At 43.7% G+C, this 24,781-nt stretch overlaps 1 protein-coding gene across 4 annotated transcripts in view; it reads right to left on the reverse strand.

Annotated features, from left to right (window-relative positions):
* Positions 1-24,781, reverse strand: part of PCDH15 (protocadherin related 15) — a 258,742-nt gene that overhangs the window by 99,518 nt on the left and 134,443 nt on the right. For all 4 annotated transcript variants that reach the window (XM_041474168.1, XM_041474178.1, XM_041474192.1 and 1 more), the window contains exons 14-17: positions 22,626-22,758; positions 17,207-17,286; positions 16,239-16,332; positions 5,259-5,387 (exon numbers count right to left, since the gene is read on the reverse strand). In XM_041474168.1, coding sequence (XP_041330102.1) covers positions 5,259-5,387; positions 16,239-16,332; positions 17,207-17,286; positions 22,626-22,758 — 436 coding nt within the window. The remainder of the gene's footprint in view (positions 1-5,258; positions 5,388-16,238; positions 16,333-17,206; positions 17,287-22,625; positions 22,759-24,781) is intronic.

Consider the following 24,781-nt stretch of genomic DNA (forward strand, 5'->3'; position numbering starts at 1 on the left):
GCCTTGGACACTTCCAGGGATGGGAATCAGGCATCAAAATCCTAGAAGGGCATGAACCAGAGACATGAAATCACTGATTCAAAAGATTTAGTTTGGCATCAAACTGAAAAAGATAATAGGACTTAAAGGCATCTCAAAATGTAAAGTGTCAGCAGACAAAACCAAGAATTCCTTTAATGGGAAATCCTTGGACTCTCAACAATCAACTGCCATGAACATGCTGATAACAAATATCAGTATTTCCACTGCACTAAAGCACAAATATTATCTGGAGGGCAAAGATGCAGATGAATGCACAAATATAAGAAATTTTGTGAGCAGGGAAGACAAGAGCACAGCTTTTGAAATCCCTTTTGCTTAAGAGGCCATGTTATGGGTGGCAAGGAGCTTTGTTAACCTCTTTGAGCTGTGCCCAAGCTGACCTAAGTTCATGGAAAAAGATGAGGAACTGTGGCTGCAGCCACTGCTGCCAAATATCCTCCAGGAATTCCCTGGTGCCAGCAGGAAGAGGTAATTCTGTCCAGCACTGATGGTCTGGAATGGAAATAAACAGCCCAAATTTATAACCCCACCTCCTCCTGATGCCACAGCTTTGGAGTCGAGACATCAATCTTGTTATAAGGGGAATTTACCTGTTAACAAACATGAAAATCCAACTAGAAGCATATGAAATTTTTCTGTGACAGCATGTCCATGAGGATCTTGAGAGAGACAGTGCTGAAAGCCTTACTAAAGTCCTCTCTATCCTTCCTGGGGACAAATTCCTTAATAAACTGAAGGAAATTATACCACCAAGGCTCTCTCCCAATGATCTTGTGATCATCCAACCACTTACAAGAAATGAAGTCTGCACTTTCTCTGCTTGGAGTTCACCTGCCACATTCTAATTCTCTGAGTTTGGGGTCTGATTTGCTTTTTTATGGATTCTAACTCAAATCCCAGCTGCTCCTGTTGGTTTTACATCTATAAGATGAATTTAAACTGTGTTGTTAGCCACTGGGTCATACAGTGAGCAGGAGTCCTGGACTGACTCCAAGTATTTGATATTTACTTCAGAGCCCGTGATTTCACTCTTCCCGAAAGGCTTAGGTCCTTTCCTTCCTGGATTGTCCTCTCCTGCCATCAAATCCCCTTTTTTCCTGGATTTGTCCTATCTCTTCCACCTCTATTTTTAATTCCTTTTCCTCCTGGATTGTCCTCTCCTGCCAGTAAATCTCCCTTCTCTTCCTGGTCTTCTCCTTTTTCCTCCACCTCTAATTTTCCTTCAAGTTGTCTTAAAAGTCCAGGAAATTTGGGAATTTCATTTCAGGAGCCTGTATCTTTAACACAGACAAAGTGCAATCTGAAGTGCAGGTTTTGGGAAATCATTCCCTTCACACTGAAAATAAGGCAGTGGGAATTTAGGAAAACAGATTCCTTTCCAGACTTTTCCACAAGATACTGTAATGTAATAAAATCATAGACTCACAGATGCTTTGGGATGGAAAGGATCTTAAAGCTCATCTCATCCCAACCATTCCATGTGCATGGGCAATAATTCCTCACCAGCATTTTAAGGAGTTTTTCCTGCTTGTAGAAACACAGGAGGAGCTGTTTTTGAGAGATCTCCAGAGGTCATTTAGTCCAACACAACAAGCTTTACCCAACAGCCGTGAAATTTAAATCGGGCTTTAGATCCAGGGTTTATCACTTTATGAATTTATTAAATAAAAACAGGAGCCTGTAAGAATTCAATGATACCCATGAAAAGCTCTGTTGGGAAATAATTACATTTCATCAGCATTCAGGAGGGCTAGTATAGTACAACCAAATAAATTCCTCCAAACTTTCCCGTCTTTTCCAGTAGGAGGAATAGGTCCATCCTAAAAAACCACTTTTCTTAAAGCATTTCTTTTGTAATTTAAAACCAAGCAGGTGACAGAGGTATCAAATATCCTGCAAACTGCTGTCATTACTGGAATTAATTTATTCTGTTTTCATTTTAGGGAAGATCCAAGGGCCAGTGATACTTGAGCACATAATTCTTTATCCCCATTTTCCATCTCATTTCCTTCCCTGTGGCTATCTCTCCTTGATAGCAACACGTTCATGCTGGAGTTTTCACATAGTGCTGATCAATGACACCAAAATATCCAATAATAAATGAATTATGGGGTTGGGTGAAAGAATCTGGATATAAATAAAAGCCCAAATGAATAAAAACTTCTGTCAAGGGATGTCTTTCCTCTCCAGGGATCAGCTCAACAGCTTTTTGTTTAACCCCAGGCTGCTTTTCTAGAGTCTGCAACAAACTGCTGGGGACTGTCTTTCCCTGCCCAAGGCTGTGAACATGGCTGCAGATCAATATATTGATCCCTTTCCTAAGTGTTATTCCATCTTTTTTACCTCCCATGCTCCTGGGATTGATGAAAGTGCAGTGCACAACGCAGATCATCCTGATGCCCCATCTCCAGCTGGTTTAGACTGCAAGAAAGTGCCTGAATTTCACTGTGGAGTTTCCAGCTGGAGCTTTTGGATTCCTGGGGGCCCTTTGCGGAGACTTCCACACAGCAGCTGTGCTCCTGCCTTGCTGCGGGATCCCCAGGATCAGAGGGGAAGCAGCAGCAGGGAATCCAACCCACCTCTGACTGCCCCAATTTAGAGAAAACAGCGTGAAACAAAAGGATTGGAAACACATCCGCTCCACTGGCAGCGTTATCCTGTCTGGCTTTTGTTCTTTTCATCTTCAGGAGGCTCCTGGAATGCTCACAGGCAGCACTCCTGTGCCAGTGCCTCCTGCAGCTCCAGCTGGCAGCGGAGCTGCCGGAGAGGGAGAGCACTTCCAAGTGTGGATATTGTCTGCCTGCATGGAATAAACGCTCCAAACCCTCCCTCTCCCACAGGAAACCTCTCCCTGCTTTCCTGCTACATCTCCCTGGGAAACCAGCCCCAAATATTATCAAAATCCTTATGGGAATCCATTTGAAAGTCCAGCTTTCCCACAGAAAGCAAAGCAGAGCATGGAAATCTCTGGTCTGTAGCAAAGTTACTCCTGGGAGTGTTCAGATTTATTTACACCCCAAACTGCTTAGAATCCCCATCCCTGGAAATGTCCAAGGTGGCAGAGCTGGAAAGGAATGAGATTTAACATCCCTCCCAACCCAAACCACTCTGGAATTCTGACAATGAGCCCAGGCACCCAATCCTGACACCAAACCTCCTGAGTCAAAAATCCTGAGGGATCAAAGTGGTTGAGCACCTTTTCAACATCCTTCCTCACCATGTTCTCTGCTCCCATGAGCAGCAGGGACAGATCTTGGGTTTTAAGGTAAAAATCTCTTGCTATTTTTTTTCCCTCAGGTAAAATGGGAAGGTGGCATTCCAAAGGGAAAGGGACACCACAAAATTTTTATTTAAAATCCTCTCTATGACTGCTGGCTCTGGTGGATTTTAGGTTTCTGTTTGAAATGAGTAAAAACTTTTCTGAAAAGCAGCTTTGTTAATCAGTGGGCTAATTCTTGGTAGGGAAAACACGCAGCACTATAAGGATTTCTTCTTTCACCAGGCTATTCCCACCTAAAATAGCCCTTTATGTACATTTTATCCACATTAAAGCTTCCATACAAAATTTATTCCCATTAACACTTCTCCCATACTGGCTGTGGTTTTATCTACAGTGAAGCACAAAGCACAAAAAAATATTAGCACCAAATTAGACAGCACCAAAAGCTATTTCAGTTTTTAAGGAATATCCTCAAACAACACAGCTACACCCAAACTCTCATCACCATTATTTCAATAACCTCACTGGAGCCAGAAAAAAAAATTCCAAATGCCCCAATTTCTCTTTTCTATACCACAGAATGGCATTTCCAATGGATACCCCTACATCAATTTGCAGTTGTGAACATGAGAGAGCAGAAATATACCCAGTATTTGGGCTATAAAGAAAAAGATTTCTCCATCCAGGGATAAACAGGACAGGAAATGACAGAAGCAGTTTCTGTCACTCCAAGTAGGAATAAACTATCCCAAGACCATAATAAATATTTTCATTTCCACACAACTTAGAAATTGCACTAATTTAGAAGCCAGGGAGTTTCTTGTGGCAATTATTTGTTGTATTTTACAGTTCTGTCACAGCTAAAAATAGAGGCAAGCTCATGTTTGAGAAGATGATTGAGCCTTGAGGGCCCCCAGCAAAGCACAAAATGGATTTGAAGGATATTTGGGACTGATTTGAAATGTTCCACCTGTGCCTTTTAGGATGCAAAATGAAAAACAATCATACAGGAAGGCAAAGACAAAAAGCAGAGGAATAATTTAACCATTTATCAAAACTGACTTAATTGCACCAATGGATCCAAACTTTGTCCAAGACCAGCTCTGATTTCTTGTTAAATAATATAAGGATGGGAAGGAACATGATTATTATGGGTATTTGAGTTCCCATAGTACCCAAAATGTCCTGTTTTTCTGAAGCTTCTACTTAAGGAGCTCCCATTTTCTTTTGATATATTTGCTGCTGGGTAAAAAAAGCCACATTTTTCACCTAAATTCCTGAAAAATGCTTCCCAATTCCTCTTTTACCTACAGCTCCTGCTGGATCCAACCTTAGTGCAGCAGATATGAGACATTACATTCAACTTCTGGATCAAAAACCCCTCTAATTAATATTTTCTTCTTTCCCTTCAGTCAGGAAAAACAAACATTACCAAAAAAAGTGATGTTTTCTTCAAGAGAGTGAATCCTCATCCAGAAGACTCCCATGTGTTACAAAAATTTACAGCTTCAAACCCTCAAATTTACACTATCCCCTATTTTTATGCCAGGTCAGCAATGATTTCACTCAAGTGTTTAACTGATTTTCGCCTTAATGGCCTCAAAATTTCCCCTAGGTGTGACAATTTCCCACCCCTGGGTGTCACTTGCTCAGCGTGTTTGAATTCTATCTCAAAACAAATCATTTAAAAATGTGGCAACACTGTTTTGACCCTGTAAATCTGTTACCAGCAAGTTTTTACAGCGGAATTTCCTAAAAAACAAGCTTTTTAATGTGCTATTTTTAAGTGACAAAGTGTTTTCAGTATTTAGCACAGGGAAGAAAACAATTCCAATATTTTTAAGCCCCCATATGTGACTTTGTAGCTGCAAATGGAGAGTTTGCATTTCAGCTGTAGATATTTGGATGGGGTTTTGTCTAAGGCACAATTATTTTGTGCTCCTTCCTCATCATCTGGACAGCGTGAGTAACAAAATAAACAATTTTATTGACTTACCCTTACTTGGCCAACAAAAGCATTGGCTTCCTCCTCCTGCACAGAGAGGTTTTTGGGGAGAAACATGTCAAAAACCGGTCCGTTGTCATTGACATCTGTCACCACTATATTGACAGTAGCAGTCGAAGTCTAGGCAGAAAAAGAACATTTTGAAGAAATTCTCTTTATTTTACAGCTTCCCAGGTGACAACCCTACTGCAGAATCACCGGTAACAGATAATAAATTTTTTAAACATGCTTTTGTAAAAGAGAAATGTTTTAAGAGTTTATTTTGAATTTTTAGAAGACAAAACAAGCTCAAGACTGACTCATATATTAGAGACGCATGAAAAATATCAGTTATCTTCTAGTTTTTATACAGTATTTTAAGGATTTAAGGAGTATTTGCTGTGAGTGGAGGGAAAAATCTGGAAATAACAAAATTTGCCAGAATGAAAAGAAAATTAGTGATTTATCAATGAAACTACACCACAGTGATGATTAACTAACCTGATTAAGTGGAACAATCATCCTGTATCATCCTCCCCGCACCCCATCCTGATGTTCTATTTTGCAACCCAATTTTAACATCCCAGGAGGTGGGAACAGCAGAATTAACTGTATTTAATATAAAATATCAACAAAATATGTCTGTGCTACGTGTGGAAATTTCCTCTCCCAGTCCAAAAGGTGCAGAGGTGTTGGCTTGAGTCACATCCCTTTTCTCTGCTCCCACAGAGTGAGAGCTCCAGATCAAAACCCCACAGTGATGTATTTAATAAACTATTGTGTTTAATATATTGAATTTTAAATCAATTAATCCAACTCAGTGTCTTAAAGCTTAAATCTTATGTGTTCTGATGCTTTGCATCAAATTCCTCTGAGGGAAATTTGGGTCCTCCTGGCCAGAGAGCCCTGGAGGGGCTGGAGCGTGGCCAGGGAAGGGAACGGAGCTGGGAAGGGGCTGGAGCCCCAGGAGGGGCTGAGGGAGCTGGAAAGGGGCTGAGCCTGGAGAAAAGGAGGCTCAGGGGGGACCTTGTGGCTCTGCACAACTCCCTGCCAGGAGGGGACAGCCAGGGGGGGTCGGGCTGTGCTGCCAGGGAACAGGGACAGGACAAGGGGAAAGGGCCTCAGGCTGGGCCAGGGGAGGCTCAGCTTGGACAGCAGCAGGAATTTCTGCATGGAAAGGGTGCTCAAGCTTTGGGATAGGTTAAAAGGAGAGGTTTTGAGTCCGCATGCCTGGAGTGTTTAAAAAGTGAGAGGATGTGGCACTTTGCAGTCATGGTTTAGTTAGAAGGTGGTGCCTGGTTACAGGTTGGACTTGATGACCTTGGAGGAGGTCATTTCCAACCATAAAAATTACCAGATTCCATGAAATGTTTATGATAGGACACTCACAGGAATTACACTGTGGAGATGTGACCCCAGAAGAAATCCCTTTGCTTTAGGAAGAACAAGCCTGTTTGAAAGTGGCACCTCACAGGCTTCATAGAGAAACCTGCAACCATCTTCCCTTAACAAAAACCCAAACCAGCAAAATAAAGAAACAAAAAACCCCAAAACCAAACAAAACCCCAACCAAAAAGTCTGAATGGAGGCCTGTATCTTCTGGTCTTCTACTGGTGTCAGAATCAGCTCTTCCCAGCTCCAGATCCAGTCTGTCTGCTTTCAGTGTCCCAAAAGCTCCCAACATCTGCGTAAAATAACCCCTTACTACTTAAATATTCCAAAATCCAGAGGATTTTGAACCAAGACAGCACAAGGTGCTCCCAGGCTGGCAGCTTCTGTTTACTGAGCTCCAGTTATTGGCTAATTGTTCCTGAAACTACCATTCCCACATTTTATATTCAAAAGGAAAATGCACTTTCTGCCTTCTTGTCCACACAAAAGCCACTCCAGAACATTTGCTCTGCTGTGATGCACACTGAATGTAAATCAGCTTTTCCAAAGGTAACTCATCTCCATGAAATGCAGGGAAATAAACACCCTCACATTTAATAAATTGAGGCAGCATGGTGTTAAATAACAATGGCTTAAGGCAGGAATTCCCATTTGGAAAAGATTTCTATTCATTCCAGGTAATTTTCACGGGCTGTGGTTGATCATCTGCAGCATTTTGTCTCTTTGAGAGGATTTTATAAAGAGAAAGGGAGGAAGGAAAAGAAATGTTTGGGATTGTTTTTTTCCCAACTCTTGTCTAAGGATTTTCAGTATTTTTCACATTCCTGGCCATTCTTTATTCATCTGGAACACTCTCCTTGTCAGCCAACACACCCAGACCAGTGCTCCACTTGTTATATTTAAATTTTCACATCTGAATTTAAAAGGCAAGATTTATGCAAAGAAATAATATTTTGCAAGGAAAAAAACCACCTTATTGAGATGCCAAGAACTAAAATTAATTTAGGAAATTTTATCAAATGGTCCTCTCCCTGAACTTGAAAGTGTGTTAAAATAAGATTCTATAAGAAGACCAACATTTCAAGTAATCCCTGTTTTCATAGGAGTCATAGTTTAGAAAATTATCAGATGTGAATGAATTCAGAAATCACTGTAATAAGACCAATCTTTCAAATAATCTTCCTTTTTTATTAATCACAATTTAGCAAATGACCAACAGTGGGTGAAATCACAAGGAGCATTCAAAGCAGATTCTGGGTTAGCAGCAACCCCCTGGGTTCTCTTCCTTAAAATCAGTAACAGACTCTGAAACTGAGAAAGGAAATGGGAATACTTAAAAATCTCCATATTTCACCCAAATACAGGAAACATTTGTTATCCCACTGCAGTCTCAGCAATGCCCACCTTTGCCATGAAGTGGGACTCACCTGTGTGTCCTTGAGAGCAGCACTTCTCTCATTAACATCAGAAAATGCCTCACCAAAGATTATTAAACAAAACCAACGTTTTTAAATCCCCATTAGATGGCTCCAAAGATTTGTTGAAGCTCCAACCTCAGACTGATGTGCTGCTCTGAAAAAGCCCTTATTTGACAACAACAATGAAATACAGGGGCTTCTCCAGAACTGCAACATGGAGCAGGATAGGGAAACAACATCGTCATCCTTGCTGGGAATCATGGAAAAGTCACCAGACACTAAAATCCTACTGACTAAATAATCACTGCCTATGTTCAGGGATAATCCAGAACCTCTTTCCAGTCTGACACTGGATCAGAATATATGGAAGAGTGTGGAGGCCCTGGCACAGGGTGCCCAAAGAAGCTGTGGCTGCTCCTGCAAGTGCCCAAGGCCAGGCTGGACATTGGGGTTTGGACCAACCTGGGACAGTGGAAGGTGTCCCTGCTCATGGCAGGGGCAGCACTGGGTGGGCTTTGAGGCCACATAAAAATCATGGAATCACAGTTTGTGTTGGAAAGGACCTTAAAGCCCATCCAGTGCCACCCCTGCCATGGCAGGGACACCTTCCACTGTCCCAGGCTGCTCCAAGCCCCAGTGTCCAACCTGGCCTTGGGCACTGCCAGGGATCCAGGGGCAGCCACAGCTACTCTGGGCACCCTGGGCCAGGGCCTGCCCACCCTGCCAGGGAACAATTCCTAATTCTTAAAATCCCATCCATCCCTGCCCTCTGGCACTGGGAAGCCATTCCCTGTGTCCAGGCCCATGTAAATAGTCTCTCTCCATCTTTTCTGGAAAGTGAATTCACAGATTTCCTAAACAATTATGAAAAGTCGACAAGGTTTGTAGAGGATGCTAAAAGAGGCACATAAGCAACAAAAAAAAAGTCTTCACAAATATTTAAATACACCTAAAATTCTTTAAATTGGTTCCCTAAAATATGAGACGCACCTAATTCACAACTGGTTTCCAGGGATACTCTTCATGTAAATCCAGCACAGGAAAGTTTGAAAACTGCTTTGCCTGGTTAAAAATGAGGCTTTTCTACAACAGAATCATCAAGCATAGTTTCGGAAGGAATCCTAAAGCTATTCCTGGAAATTTAACCAGGGAAAAAGTCATCTCAGTCTCATATTAGGCATTTCCTACTCATTACTTGAGAAACCCTGCTAACTTCTCTTTTATAATGAACATAAATAAAAGATCCAGAGCAGTAGTTTATATCTTTCTTAGGGGCCCTCAAATATTTCTTACATAGATAATTCTTCCCTAAGCAATAATTGTAAAATTTACATTGGCTGCACAAGTCCTAAGGATGCCAGGCCCTGATAAATGATATGGATGATAAATCTGAAGGAAATTCCACTTTGTTCTTATTTTATTTGTACCCTGTCATTTAAATTGAAGTTGGGAATTGATGAGAGCATTCTATGCCTTGGAGAGGAAACGTTCTTGGCTCTGATGTCAAGGAAGTTTATTAATTTGGACAAACTCTTAGACAAACCTGTCATGTTCAGATATAAGTAGTTTGCAAATAATACAATAGGAGGCAAAGCCTTTATTTGATCAAAAAAGAAATAGTAAATAATTTTGCTGATCTCCATATCAGGATTTATTGATATTCATCTCAAGAAAACTATATTTGAGTGGGGACAGAATTAACAATTCTGTGATTCCATTTTCAGAACTTCTTTCCTTCCACAAGAAGTTTAAAAGAAGTATCTTCCAACCCTCTCCACCTCTCCAAGCTATGAAGAGGAAATTGCCAGCTAGACTGCAAACAAATTTTGGAGAGAAGACCCTGAGGTGAAGGGAAGTGTAATTCTGTAGCTTGTCAATAATTATACTAATGAGAAAAAATTCCAATAAGCCTGGAGACGAGACAAAGAAAAACTGTCAAAACTGCAAAATAAAGCCGAAAGGGAAAGCTCCCAAAATGAAAACCTCATACATCACAAAAGAGAACAGAAAATATGAGCACTTCATGCAGAAAGGAAGAGTGAAACACGGACACTTAAGGAACATCCTTGACGAACAGATAGAACTGTTCCTTTACATGCCACTTTGCCCATCTACAACTAAAATTCATTACTTGGGAAATAAAAGCATTTTCCTGCCTGCTAAATTAAGGCATCCTTAATTGTTTGTTGTGTCAGATTGTTAATGGTGACAGGTCATGTTTTCCAGGGGAAACCCACAACCTGCTAATACTCCAGGTCATAACTCAGAAAAACAATAATTTAAGAAGCACAGCTGAGCATTTTAAACAATCAGGAGCATTCCAGGGAGGAGTAATGGAAAGGTGGCAGCCAGGCCACCCCATTCCACAGAAAGCCAAGGTGCTGGGTGAGGGCATAAGTGGCTCTGGATTAATTTTGATGGAATTAGCAGTCCCTCAAAGTCAAATGGTGTCACTATGACTGCCACCACACCACATGAATCAGTTAAATCAGCCTTGGGGCTTAGAAAAGAGAAACCTCAATTACTCTGTGCCACAGCAGTCTTGTCAAAGCTCTCTTAAGCCCTTTGGTAATGACACAGAAAAACAAGCAAGAAAAAAATCCAAAAACCTTAAAACCCCCCCAAAAATTCAGGTGTGTGGGACCACGGACTTTGCAAATGCAAAAATGAGCTCAAAAGACTTCACTGATGATGATGATTATGGGGGTTTCTCTAAAGAATAATAGGGCTCAAAAGGAGAGCCAATACCACATTGTATCCTATCCTAAATTGCAGTGAATTTTAGGGCAGACACAGAGCATTGGCCTGCCCTGGTGGCAGCTGTGAAGGAAGGGGGTCCAAGATGAAGAATCCAGGAAACTAGAAAGGAAATAGCAAGATGTCTTCTCCAGTATGAGAGGAAATGACCTGGAGTTGTGCCAGAGGATGTTTAGCTCAGATATTAAAGAAAATATCTTCACCAAAAGCATTGTGAAATACTGGAACAGCTTCTCAGGAAGTGGTGGATTTCTCATCCCTGGAAGTGTTCAAGACACGTGTGGATGTGGCACTTGAGGATATGGTAGTGGTGGAGCTGGTTGATGGTTGGGTTTGATGACCTCAGAGGTCTTTTCCAACTTAAAGTATTCTGTGACATTCATAACTATGGGAAAGGCATCCAGAGGAAACGCTGCACCCCACAAGTGTGAGGCTGGGGCTGCTGAACCCACAAGCTCATGTGGGAGGTGTCCTGCTGTCCTCCAAACTCCTAGAGATACTAGAATGGGAAGAAAAATCCATTTCAATATGTTTCCTTAGGCCAAGGGAGATCCTGTCAGGGCTGGAGATGCCTGAGCCTTGCTGAGCTCCATGGAGAAAAACATCCCTGGTTTTCTGAGAACAAGAGAGTCATGTTGAGACAGAAAGCTTTCAAAGCACTCTGGGATAAATTTCTTCCTGAAAGCATCAACAAATTCCAAGCATAGCAACCTTTCCCAGCTGAGGAATTCCAGATTTTATACACTATTATTTAAAAACTCATGAGCAGAAGTTTTGCCCCTTTGCTTTCATGTCATAATGGCTAAAAACCTTTGTTCACACAGAGTTTGGCTAGGAAATATTGTGGATATTGAAGTTCTGGAGTGCTGGCCTCAATTTCTGAACCAGTATCACTGGATGAAGCTACAAGCACTGAACTTAGGTGAGTATGAAAGACCAATACAAATGTTTCCTTTTTCCTACTCTGTGAGGGCTTTTTGGTAATCTTTATGCTTCAAAGGTATGGATAAAATAACCACATTTAAATTGTCAGTGCCTGAGGAACATCAGCTCCTGAGATCCCATGCAACTGGAACTTATCTGGGGATCCTATGACTGTTGTTCACAAAACCAAGCCACAAGAATGTACAAATGCCAATTATCCATGTTGCAACTGAGGAGGAAAGTTCTCCTGGACTGGGTTTGTGTGGCAAGGTTCTGGTAGTGAGGGGTTATAAGGGTGGATTCTCTGAGGAGCTGCTGGAAGATCCAACAGTGCCAATACTGAGGGATCCAGGACAAACCTGCTACTGACCAGGCAGAGATGGTGGTGATGCCTCTGGGATAACTGGTTTGAGAAGGAAAATTGATATTTTGCAGTTGTAATTGTGGCTGGAGAAGAGTGGAGTGAGACCATGGGAGAGCAGCAGCTCTGCAGACACCCAGGGCAGGGCAGGAAGAGGGGCAGGGGAGCTGAGATTCCATGGGGAAGCCCATGGGGAGGCAGCTGTGCCCCTGCAGCCCATGGAGGCTGCAGAGATCCTCCTGCAGGAGCCCACACCAGAGAGCAGGGATGCTGAGAGAGGTGGGAAGCCCATTCTGGAGGCAAGGACTTGTGGATGTATGGAGAGAGAAGCCCATGCTGGGGCAGGCTTGCTAACAGCACTCAGGACCTGTGAGGAACACACACTGGAGCCTTTTCCTGAAGGACTGACCCCATGGAAGTGGATCCACATCGGAGTGGTTCATGAAGAGCTGCAGCACATGGGATGGACTCACACTGGAGCAGCTCAGGGAGAACTGTCTCCTGTGGGATGGACCCCAAGCTGGAGCAGGGCAAGGACTCCAACTCCTCTCCCTGAGGAAGAAGCAGCAGCACAAACAACACAAGTCCCCATTCCCATCTCCCTGCGCCACTGGAGGGGAGGAGGGAGAGCCCAGGAAGGAGGGAGGGGTGGTGGGAAGATGTTCTTAAGGTGTGTTTTTCTTCCCATTACCCTGCTCTCATTTTGTGGATAATAAAATCAGTGGATTTCCCCAAGTTGTTTTGCCCATGACAATATTTGGTGAGGGATCTCTCCCTGTCCGTATCTCAACTCCTGAGTCTTTCCTTATATTTTTCTTCCCTATCCAGCTGAGGAAGGCAGGGGTAGAGCAGGGTCAAGCCACCAAATCTCACTGAAAAAAAAACCCAAACCCAACCCTACAACAATTACAACAAAAACCCCCACACCAGTAAAGTCTTTTTCCTCTGAATGCCTTTCAAATTTAAAAAAACCCAAGCAAATACAGGAAATAAAATCCAAAAGCTGACTAAGTAAGTTTGACTCTAATAGCTGGTTTCATGTTGGATGGAAAGGGATCAGGTTGGATATGTTACCAGCTAAAATATGTTAATGGGATTTAAATGACATTGTACCTGCCTGGGGAATTAATTTTGGGATTTTAGGTGAACTGCAACAAGGCATCTGGTGACATCACCAGTTTTCTGTAGGCACTAATGGAACTGTTCACAAAAAGCAGAGCTGGATGACAAGCAGCAGGTGAAGGAGCTTGGGGAGCAGTGGTTTTGTAATTGTAGAAATTTTTTTTTTCCCTAGAAATACACTGTTGCTTCCTGATACAAACTAGTTAAAAAGCAAAATTCCTCCATGAAATGGCACCACTTGGACCAAGGATCTGTGTCCTCAGAAGGGTTTGGCATGGTACCAACCAGGACCTTTGAGTGACTCATGAACCTCCTCCAGGAGGAGCCTGTCAAACAGCAGGAGCACATCCAGAAGAGCTGCAAATCAAGGGAATTGTAAAGACACAAGGAAGCCTGGCAAATCAGTCACACCTACTGTTTCCTGGCATGGAAAAGGCCTGGAGATTTAATGGCTTGGTTGAGCTGCCTTGTTTCATCCATTTGTTTGCAAAATGAAAGCCAATGAGCTTATCCAGCCTTTTTTGTAATCCTGGCAAGCTCAGCTCTTAACCCTTTCCAGCTGCTGGCACCAGAAGCTTTGGTCAACTCAGTCCTATTGCTGGGCAATCTTAAGAAGAAAGGTGCCCCACCACTGACAAAAAATATAAACTGCAGAAAGCAGCTCCAGGCAGGTAAGGGACAGTGACAAAAACCCCAAACCAGGCAGAGGGAAAATGCTGAAGCTACAGAGTGTGCCCACATTTCACTCTGAGAACAATGCACACACACCTGCAGCTGCAAAATTCCAGGGCAAAACATCTGGTAAGAAATCATAGAGTCATGCAACAAACAAGGCTGGAAAAGATCTCCAAGATTATCAGATCTGCTCTGTGACTGATCCTCATGCCAGAGCACTGAGTGCCACCTCCAGCCCTTCTCTGGACATCTCCAGGGATGGGGACTCCAAAGGTCCCTGGGCAACTCCTGCCAATGGGATTGAGGGAGGAGATGAGATAGGAGGAGGGGGAGTTCTTAAAGTGGATTTTGTTATTATAACCAGTAACAAGAACTTCAAGAGGTGTTCAACAGCACAGTCCAGGGACAGCTCTAAAGGAGCCCTCCATGGTATATTTTGGGTGGTTTTTCCAGAACTGAGATTCAAACACCATATCTCAGCTCACATACAACTATTTTCTGCTAAGCACTGTGCCATGATTAACAGGATTTCCTTTCAAAACCCCAACTATCACCTTCAGAATGTTAGAATTAATCTGCTGGCCACTTAATCCCGGGGCAAAGCGAATGAATCTCTCTCTAGATGAAAGGAAAAGGAATGAGCTTTTCAGTCCCTTTTTTTTTTACACCCCAGAGAGTATTTCAGGAGCGTAACACAGCCTGAACCAACTGGCAAGTCTTTAATTTACATCTTCAGATTTCCCAGCTGAGAGTTTGAGATCAAAACCACTGAACTCACAGCTGTGAGAGCAGTTCATGAAGAACAAGCCCACAAGAGCTGTAACCAGATTTTTTCATGGAAAAGGTGGAGACTGTTATAATTACTCCATGTTGCCACTAAATTGTATAAAGGCTTCCTTGATATTTTTGTGTGTGTGTGGAAATTCTGAGTAAATCCTGAGTAGGGAAGGCTAAGACTGTAAGGTGAAGAAGCTAAAAAGAGCATGAGACAGAAAAAATAAATGAGATTTTCTTCTGTGACAATGAGCACAGGTCCAAATCCCAGAATTTTCATGATCACTCTGTAGCAATGTGTCAGAGACAGTCCTGTTTCGATCTCAAATCCTTCTAGAACAGCCCAGATAATGCATTCCTGTTATTTATTAATTATTATTGAAATTCTTTTAGATCTGCCCTTATACACAAGGTCAGATGTACAGAGATTTCTCCCCCACCTGTGCTATTATTCCATGTCAGAGCTGCTGCATTCCCAGAGACCTTGCACAATCCAGCTGCAAATTTTCAGGAAAAATAATTCCATTGCCTCTGCCTGATCAATAAACACATATCCTTAAATAGTCCAGCATTATGTAACATGAAAATTGAAAAAAAAAAAAATCACCATTTTGCTCTATTAAACACAAGTGTGAGCAGCAGTTGGTGGGGTTGGTTGCGGGGTCACAGATCGGTGCAAATATAAAAGACGTGGAGATAGCTCCTGACAAATAATTGTTATTTTTGAAAGAGAAGTGGGATTTTTCTGAATTTTTCTGGAGAGCTGAACAGTCAGTTGTGGAAAATGACTGGATAAAGTACAAATTACTAATAAAACTTCCACATCTGGGAGAAGGGAAGAAGAGGAGTGGGTATTGAACAGCACAGAGAAGAAATAGAAGATGAACATCTGTGAATAAACAAACCCTTGGCTGTTAAAGAGTAACACAAAGCAGCAGCAAAATCCCATTGTCCATGATCAAAGGCAGTGACACACAGGCTTCACCCACACCAACCAAAGAAAAACTCCCAGATTTCAGATAGGTTTGGTCAAGATCCATGAAAAACACACAAGCAGACCACGTGGAGGTGGCCAGTGCTGTCCAGCCCGTTCACACTCTGATGCCTCAGGTTTTAGTTTTTATATTTTTCAGATTCTGTGCTGCTTTGGTGTGTAGTTCTGAGCTCCACATTAAGGGTGGTGAACTCTCTTTACAGAGCAGGGAGACAAAACAATTCCTGCTCTAGCTGGGGACCAAGGACAAATGATCCAAATTTCAGGCCCAAGAACATAAACAATGTAATCTGAAGAGAGAAAAACAAGCAGGATGGGACTTCATAACCTAAAGCTGTAATTGGACAATTAATTCCAAGATGCAAATGGAGCAGAACTGATCACAGTGACAGACCCCGTGAGCAGTTGTGCATTTTGTGACCATTTTGGTTCATCTTGGGTGCAGCCCTGGCTGGGCTCTTGTGCTGCCCAAGGTGGATCCGTGGAGGCCTTTTAATAAATCCCTGCTTTATTCTTTAATTGTATCTGGCCTCTGTTCTAGGTCAGCCTTCTCAAGGCCCCACCAGGACACTCACCCCATCGGGTCTGCCATCCGAGGCCGTGACGATGAGGATGTAGCGGTCAGTGCTCTCTCTGTCCAGGGGCTTTCCCAAGGCCAGCAGGCCAGAGCTGGCAATGAAACAACACCAGGACACGTTAGCAGGGTACCTGGGAGAGGTCTATGAGCACCTGAGCTCCACTACCTTGCTGACACCGAGGCTCCTCTTTGTAGGAGCTTTTAGGCTTTCTGTGGCTGAAAGCCAAGAAAAGCCATGAGCCAATTCCTAATGCTCTCCACTTGGATACAGGAATAATCCCGGATTAAAACATCAACCTGTTTCAGGAGGTTTAGGTATTTAGGTTCACAATCTTTCCCTCACTCCAAATGAGAATTATTTTGCACCAGAATTAATAAGCCCCAAGTTACTTCTGTACCATCACTTAATGTGGGAAGTCGGCTCACCACCCTCTGTTTCTCCTGCAAGGAAAAGGATACTTTGGATTGCAAATAATAATTAATAGCTAATAATAGGTAAATAAAGGGTGGTGGGCCAGGCACAGACCAATCTGGTGCTAACATTTCATAACAAACCCTCTCTTTCTCACTCTATTTAAGCTGGAATTCAATTTAAGGAAAATACAGTTCTTAAGCTATGCTCAAAAGGCTTTTCACTACAGGCTAAACCATAACAAGTCAGGAAATTAAAGCAAAAATTGTCCCTGCCATTAGTCAGGAGCTGACAGGTAAAAGGGTTTTAATTAATCCCTGGCCACTCTTTTAAATGGAATCTTTCCACCTCAGTGAGTTTCTCTTACCTAAAGTGTTTAAAATAAATAAACAGTGGCCAGTGACAAAGCCCAGAGTGGAATTTGGCTCACAGAGCTCTCATTGATGTCTGAAGGAGCAGCTGAAGGTGTCTGAGCACAACCCTTTTCTCTCAGCTCCTCCATTCTCCTTGGGCTGATAAACTCCAAGTCTGTTTTCCAAGGGTTTCCCACTTACCTCTGAGAGAGATTAAACACTTGCTGAGGATCTCCATTCTGAATGAGGTATTTGATGGGGTCGCCCTCTCTATCGAAAGCCTTTAGGGAAGGAAAAAAGAGGGTAAAATTCAGTCAGTGGCAAAGGTTTCTTCTCTTCCCTTCTATGCAGAAACTGGGGAATTAAGTTTTAGGAAAGTTTCCCACAGAGATGACACCAATACCTGTTTCTAAGGCAGTTCCAGTTATTGATGGGCTACTCAAGATAAAGCTGGAGCACATCAGAATTCCTGTGCTGCACAGAAATGACAATATCCTGAATGCAGGATAATAATTACTATTAATTATATTATAATATTATATATTATAAATACTATTAATTATAAGTAATTAATTACCAAACTACAGCTACGTCCAGCAGCATGAGTATGAAATTCAGGCTTTAGTAATTTCCTTCTATTTTTCTGCAGCTCTACACTGATTAGACTGAACTTTTCCTTTCTTCCCATTCTTCATTTCCATTTCTTATCAAGATCCCTCTTTCTGTTATTTTATTAGAATCCCAGTCTTTGGCTGATGCTCCAGTGAGTTCCAACTGCAGTTCTCACCCTCCACAATAATTTGCTTCTTGGGGGTTGAAGATCAGGGTAAGGCCTTTAAGATCAGACATTAACAGCACCAAAATGAGGATATTCCACCTATTAGGTGGGCAAAAAAAAATCTTTCAAAAGTTAAATAAACTACTTTTGATGTCTCTCCTGGTGCCACCTGAGGCCATTTCCTCTGGTCTAAGAGAGAAGAGGCCAACCGCCCCCCTTGTTCCTGTCAAGTTGTTTCTGTGGGCCACAATCAAAGGCTGTGTAGCTTTGAGCTGACCACCTAAAAAGCAGTTTTTGAGATAAAAACCCAAGAAGAATAACAAAAAACCCAACTCAAACACCGCCCCAGAATTAGGAACAGAAGCACAAACCATTTAAACGTGCAGGCAGAGAAGGGAATGCAGTAAGAAAACAACTTGGTTTAACCAAATAAAAAACAGGGTCTAAGTCAGATGGAAGGGATCAGCACAAAGAAAGAGCAAAAAAAACTGGATGGAGACACAGCCAGAAGAAATCAAGGCAAAACTGGAACAGAAACAGGAGAGATGACAAAGGATAACAAAGAAATCTTTAAGTTACAGAAGGAACCTGAGGAGTGGTTTGAAAAGCAGAAGGGATGATGTTGAGACATCAACAGTCAGAGAGTCAGAGGGGTAAAACTGCCCCTGTTCCAGCTCCAAACCAAATTAACTGGGGCAAAACTTCAGCTGAGAGCTGAGCAAGAGTCTGGCAGAGAAGATGTTCATAAACAGAGCGTCTTTGCATCAACTTCTGGAATTCAAGTCTGGTGAAGTCCATCCTGGTGTACAGAAGGGCTGGAGCAATCTCAAAGCCATCAGAGATTTTTTTTTGAGCACTCCCAGAGAACAAAAAAGCTGGAGGGCAAACCCAAGGTCTATCCTTCATGGAGGAATGAGCCAGGAAATCACACACCAGGCAGGTGGAGTGCAATTCCCAGAAACCCACAAATATCCAAATTATTTGTAAGTTCCCTGCAATGCCAATATGCAGATGGATGACACAGAAGTGAATTTCTCCAGCACAAAAGGATGCTGAAGCAATTTAATCTGATTTTCCAACAGGACAACAAGTCTCCTGAACGGGGCAGAAACTGTGGATCAATAAAGTAGCTGAGCCATGGTGAAGGTGTTTCCTTCTGCTTGTTGGGACATTTTCCCAAAGGAGCTCCAACAACAGTTTCCAAGTGGAGGGTGGGATTAAGCAAGAATTAAACCCATCATCAAAATGAAGGCCAGGCAGTAGTGGGTAGTGCTAGTACTGACTCAGTTCTGCTCAGGTGTGTACAGCTCTCCCAGCACTGATCAATATTCCCATCCACAACATCGATGACAGACTGGGAAAATTGTTTATAAATTCCATGGGTGGCACTGAGTAACGGGGTGTGGGCGGAATTTGGATCTCCTTGGCCTGAGGACATGAACAGTCAGGATCTGAGCCAAGAACACAAAATGCTGCAAGCACTGGAGGCAGACCATGTGAGGAGCTGACATCTCTGAGGACTGTCCTTGATCCCAAACCACCAGAATCCCAGGTTGCTCCTGCCTTTAGCCCTTTGTCCTCCTTTTACCTTCCCTGCAGGGCATCCTGCCCTCCCTTCACATTAAGCTGTCTCAGGGGTATCATTGTGGCCTGCATTCTCTCATAGCAAGTCAGAGAGCCCTCAGGAAGCCAGAAAATCAGACTGGCTGTCATCGATTTCATTTTCTCCTTATCCCCACAGAAAATCTTTTTAAAAAAGGGGTGAAAAGTTGTTTTTAAAAACTGCTTTTAATCATTGATTTTAAAAACTCCTGCTTTCTTTAAAAGCAAAGAACACGAAGTTCTTGTGTACACAAGAAAACCACCAAAGGCAAGGGAGAAGAGCAACCTATTCCTGATTTTTTCCAGATCAATGGCACAAAGTGATCCCATAAATTGCACACAACAATTCCATGTTAACTCCTTGTTCAGCACATAACTGGACCCTGCTAACAGCCCTATTTGTTCTGCAGGCTCCCAGAAAAATGACAGCATTTGCATATTTTAATTAATAATGGCTGGCAGAACATGAAGCCATAAACGCCTCCCAGGCATGCAATAAACTCTGAGGTTTATTTACAAATTAATGCAGCGGAGATCATTTAATATTGCATTAATCTCAAATGTTGTTAATTAAAACACCAGTCAAGACCAGCCGGGTGCATTAGAAAATAAATAAGGGGATAAGAAAGAAATAAAGCCCTCCATCATCAGCAAAAGAAATGTTAATGGACAAGAAAAAAGTGAATTTTATTTTTCCAAAGTCTAAAGGGCAAATTTAAAGCAGCTACATTTGTATTGTTACTAACCCTAATGTTTTGCAGATCTTCAGATTTGATAACTTGGGGATACTTGAAAAGTTTTGCTGGCTCTCTACAGGATTTTGTAACCCTCCTGCTGCATGCAGAACTACCAAATTATTACTAAGAGAGCCATAAAAGCATAATTTCTAAACCTGCACCAGCCCAAACACTGACTGGATTGATAAGACTTAGGAAAAGAAACACCAGTGTGAAAATTTACACATGAAAAAACTTGTTCAATATTTGAGGCCTGGTGATATTCCATATCATCGATGGAACACAGGCAATAAAACCCAAACCAGGGTGCATAACAGGGAACTTTGTGTTGCCTGGAAAAGGCAGCACAGGATTTCAGAAGTTTAAATACTCAGTTTATGAATGTTTAAAATGTCCTGGTGGATTTTACACAGGAGGGAAAAAAGGAAGATGAGAACAGAATTATGCTGCCCACAGGAGACGTCCTTTAATAGAGATGTAGGTTTTAATGCAAGACGAGGGAACTGGACTTGGAATTGGGTTGGGAGCCCAATTACAAGCCCATCCAGTGCCACTCCTGCCATTGGGGGGGACACCTTCCACTGTCCCAGGCTGCTCCAAGCCCCAGAGTCCAACCTGCCCTTGGGCACTTCCAGGGATCCAGGGGCAGCCACAGCTGCTCTGGGCACCCTGTGCCAGGGCCTGCCCACCCTGTCAGGGAACAATCCCTTCCCAATATCCCATCCATCCCTGCCCTCTGGCAGTGGAAGCCATTCCCTGTGTCCTGGCACTCCAGACCCTTGCAGAAGTCCTCCTCCATCTTCCACATTTTAGGTTGAGGACTACCAGACCAACAAGAGCAAAGATAAAGCCAAGCATATTTTGGATTTAAAAGTCGAGTATTTTTCATAAAATGAAGGCCCAGCTCCGTTCCCTTCCCTGGCCACGCTCCAGCCCCTCCAGGGCTCTCTGGCCAGGAGGGCCCAGGACTGGACTCAGCCCTGAGGTCCCTCAGTGGGGCCAGCCCAGAATGGGCTGTTTGGGGTTTAGTGAAACATTAAAGCAGATTATTCCATTGGAGCTTCATTTTCCAACCACATTTAAATCCCATCAAATCCTTCAGTACTAAAACCTGCCAAGAGTTTTTTTTCTGCCTCCAAAGATCCCTCAGGCTCTCAGCCACAGATTCCAGCACCTGTCAAGGAAACACAAATGTTTCTGTTTCTCAGCATGTTCCTGGCTCCTGTTCCTCTTTGGGGCTTCCAACCCCAAGTGTCTCTCACTGGGGAGGAGAAGGCTCCTGAACAGCCTGGCCCTGCCACTCCCCCCTCCCTGCAGGCACCACAGATGTGCCAGGAGTTAATTGGCAGCACTGAGTTAAATCAGTCATCCTCCCTCAGCACAGGTGACTGTATGAGCTTAACCAGCCAGAATAATCCCAGTCTTTCAGCAGGAAACCATTTTAGCAGGAGCTTTCCCATCCACCTGCTTCAGTGAGTTAATTAGAACTCCTTTATTTCACTACTGCTAAACACAGCATTAAGTAAGTTCCTGATCCCTCAAAAAAACCTCAATAAAGTGTTACCATTTATCTCCTTATTTTACACAGCTGGTTTTGAGGCAGAATACAATGCAGTAGATAAGGAGCAGTAAATAAATGAGGAGAGAACTGATTTTTTAACTATTAGTGCAACAAGGGGAGGTCTGGTCCTGCTGCATGATGATGAGGGATGTTCCTGCTCCTGGACCTGGCCAGAAGCAGTTGCATGATCCCTGATCCCAGGGCACAGGGTCCCACTAATCCTGGGGCTGACAGAACTGGGATCTCTGCTCCCTGTCAGCCTGTTGCTGGGTCCCACTAATCCTGGGGCTGACAGAGCTGGGATCTCATACACACCAAGGGGTAGAAATACCTTCAGGCATTTCTCAAAAACAACAGGCTAGGGAAAGCAAATTGCCCAAAATCTTGCTGCAATTCCCCATGAATGAGGTGCTGAAGCTCCTCTGATCTGCTGGCAAATACAGAGAGAGATTCTAACACAATAAATCACAGGCCTTTCAAGTTCCCAGCCACTCAGAATTTTTTTCTAATATAATCATCACAGAATCCCAGAATGAAGTCCCTTGCAATCCAAACCAAAGATCAATTCGTTCCACCTCCTGCCATGGGCAGGGACATGTTCCACTATCCCAGGCTGCTCCAAATTCCAGGCAGCCTGGCCTTGGACACTTCCAGGGATGCAGGGGCAGCCACAGCTTCTCTGGGCAGTTCCATTTTCAGCCTACAGCATCTTTTACAATATTCAAATCAAACAAAGAAGTAACAGAAATAGCCAAATGAGCCCTTTTTCTCTGCAGTCCACGTAAAAGAGGCTGCTGATCAAAACAAAACAATTTTAAATCCCTTTGAACTGCCCCTTTTTCCCCCGGATGCAAGGAATGGCTTGTGCATGGCATGACACAGAGGGTAGGAAGGTGGAGAGGTTTTCAGGAGCCTCAGGGAGTGCCAGGGAAGGCTGTGTACCTGCAGGTTTAAGAGAACAGCGCCGATCCTCATGGCCTCGCTGACTTCCAGGCTGTACATCAGCTGTGGGAAGCGTGGGGGGCTCTGGTTGTTGGGAGGCAGCACCTCGATGTAAACAGTGGTGATGGAGCTCCTGCAGTGCAAGGGGGGAAAAACCAGTCAAAACCAGTCAGAATCAATAAATCCAATCCACGAGGCAACCCACAGTGGCTGCTTTACACACTGTGTGTTCTCGAGCTCTAACAGCCTCCCTTTGCGCCTCTAAAAGCTTCAGGACATATTTTTCCTTCTGGATCAAAAGGAAAGCAGGCTGCCACATTCACAAAATCCACAGAATCACTGGATTGCAAGAGACCTTCAGGATCATCGAGTCCAAACCAGTCCTAACGCCTCAACTAAACCCTGGCACCCAGTGCCTCATCCAGTCTGTTTTAAACACATCCAGGGGTGGTGACTCCACCACCTCCCTGGGCAGACCATTCCAGCTCTTTATCACCCTTTCTGTAAAAAAACATTTTCCTAATATCCAACCTATATTTCCCTTGGTGCAGCTTGAGACTGTGTCCTCTGGTTCTGTCAGTGCTGCCTGGAGAAAGAGACCAACCCCCCCTGAGCACAGGCACCTTTCAGGAGCTGTAGAGGAACTCTGAACAGGAAGAAAAGCTCAATAATTTCCCCAAAGCAGCCCAAAGTGGTGTACTTTCAAAAACAGCAGTGAGATATCAGTGCACGCTCCACAACCAAACAGCTCCCGATGCACTGTGTCCTCTGTGGGAGCAGCTCAAATTCCAGGCTGGGAACTGCTCCTGCCACGCACAACAGCCACCCCTGGAGCATCCCTGCTGACAGCCAGCTTGCTTCCTTTGCTTGGAAAAGCGGGAACAGGGAATGCTGGCAGAGAGGGAAATGCTGGGAGAAGCAAAGCACACAACTGTGCTGTGATGCTGTGGGTCAATAATCCCCACTCCAGAGCAATAAATCCTGTTTCAGAGCAGTGGCAATGCAGGAGGCTGCAAACCCTTGAGCTGCACTGAATCCCTGTCCCAAACAGACTGCAAACAGCATTCCAGGTGGAATATTGAAGGTTCTTTGGGAAGACCCTGCACAGAACACCCTGTAAACCCACTTGATATCCAACATCCTCAACTTGAGAAAGGGAGCCAGGAGTCCCCCTGGAGATGTGGGATTAAAAATCTGCCTTCAACGGATCTTTCTCTTGCCTCTCTGCTCCATTATCCCACCTGCCTCCCCTCCTGGATGTCAGCACAGCATCCCCACCCCAGAACAAACCCCTGAGAAAAGCAAGTGCTGTGCTGCAGGTGTAGCTTTTCCCCTCATAAATCCTTGGATTTAGGTTGATAAAGCTCAGGTTTTAGAGCGGCAGGAAAGAAAACAAAGGAATTTGTCCCACGTTTTTTGGAGGTGGGGCAGGAAGAGAGAGAAGAAAATCATGAACCCAAAGAGCTGCTTCTTGCAGGGCTAGCAAACTCCAGAGCTTTATTAGAGGGGGCTACCCAAAATTACCAGACATTTCTTATTGAAACAACTGCTGTACTGTCTGAGAGAGCTCAATGAACATGAAAACAACATATTACTGACCAATACCCTTAATTAGCTGCCCAAAATTGTGGCTGAGCAGAGTCACCACTGTGCTGTTGGTATTTCTCACTGTCCTTTCCCAGCAGGTTTTGGAGGTCTGGGTCATTGATGGAGCTGGGCAGAGCAATGCCAGGGCTGAGAGGAATGTGTTGGGGACTGTCACACATCCCATGGCCATGCTCCAGGATAAGAAACTGCTGCTCAGAAGGACAAACAGCACCCTCAGGGAAGGGACTCTGCCCCTCAGGGCACATCCACACACACAGTGACAGGATTCAGGGGCAGCACACAGGGAATGGCTTCCCAGTGCCAGAGGGCAGGGATGGATGGGATATTGGGAAGGAATTGTTCCCTGGCAGGGTGGGCAGGCCCTGGCACAGGGTGCCCAGAGCAGCTGGGGCTGCCCCTGGATCCCTGGAAGTGCCCAAGGCCAGGCTGGACATTTGGAGCAGCCTGGGACAGTGGAAGGTGTCCCTGCCCTGGGACTGGATGGGCTTTAAGGTCTGTCCCAGCCCAAACCATTCTGGGATTCTAGGAATAGGAAGCAAATTTTCTTC

This window comes from Pyrgilauda ruficollis, unplaced genomic scaffold, assembly GCF_017590135.1.
Source record: "Pyrgilauda ruficollis isolate IOZ18807 unplaced genomic scaffold, ASM1759013v1 scaffold11, whole genome shotgun sequence".
In the NCBI taxonomy this organism is placed as follows: domain Eukaryota; kingdom Metazoa; phylum Chordata; class Aves; order Passeriformes; family Passeridae; genus Pyrgilauda; species Pyrgilauda ruficollis.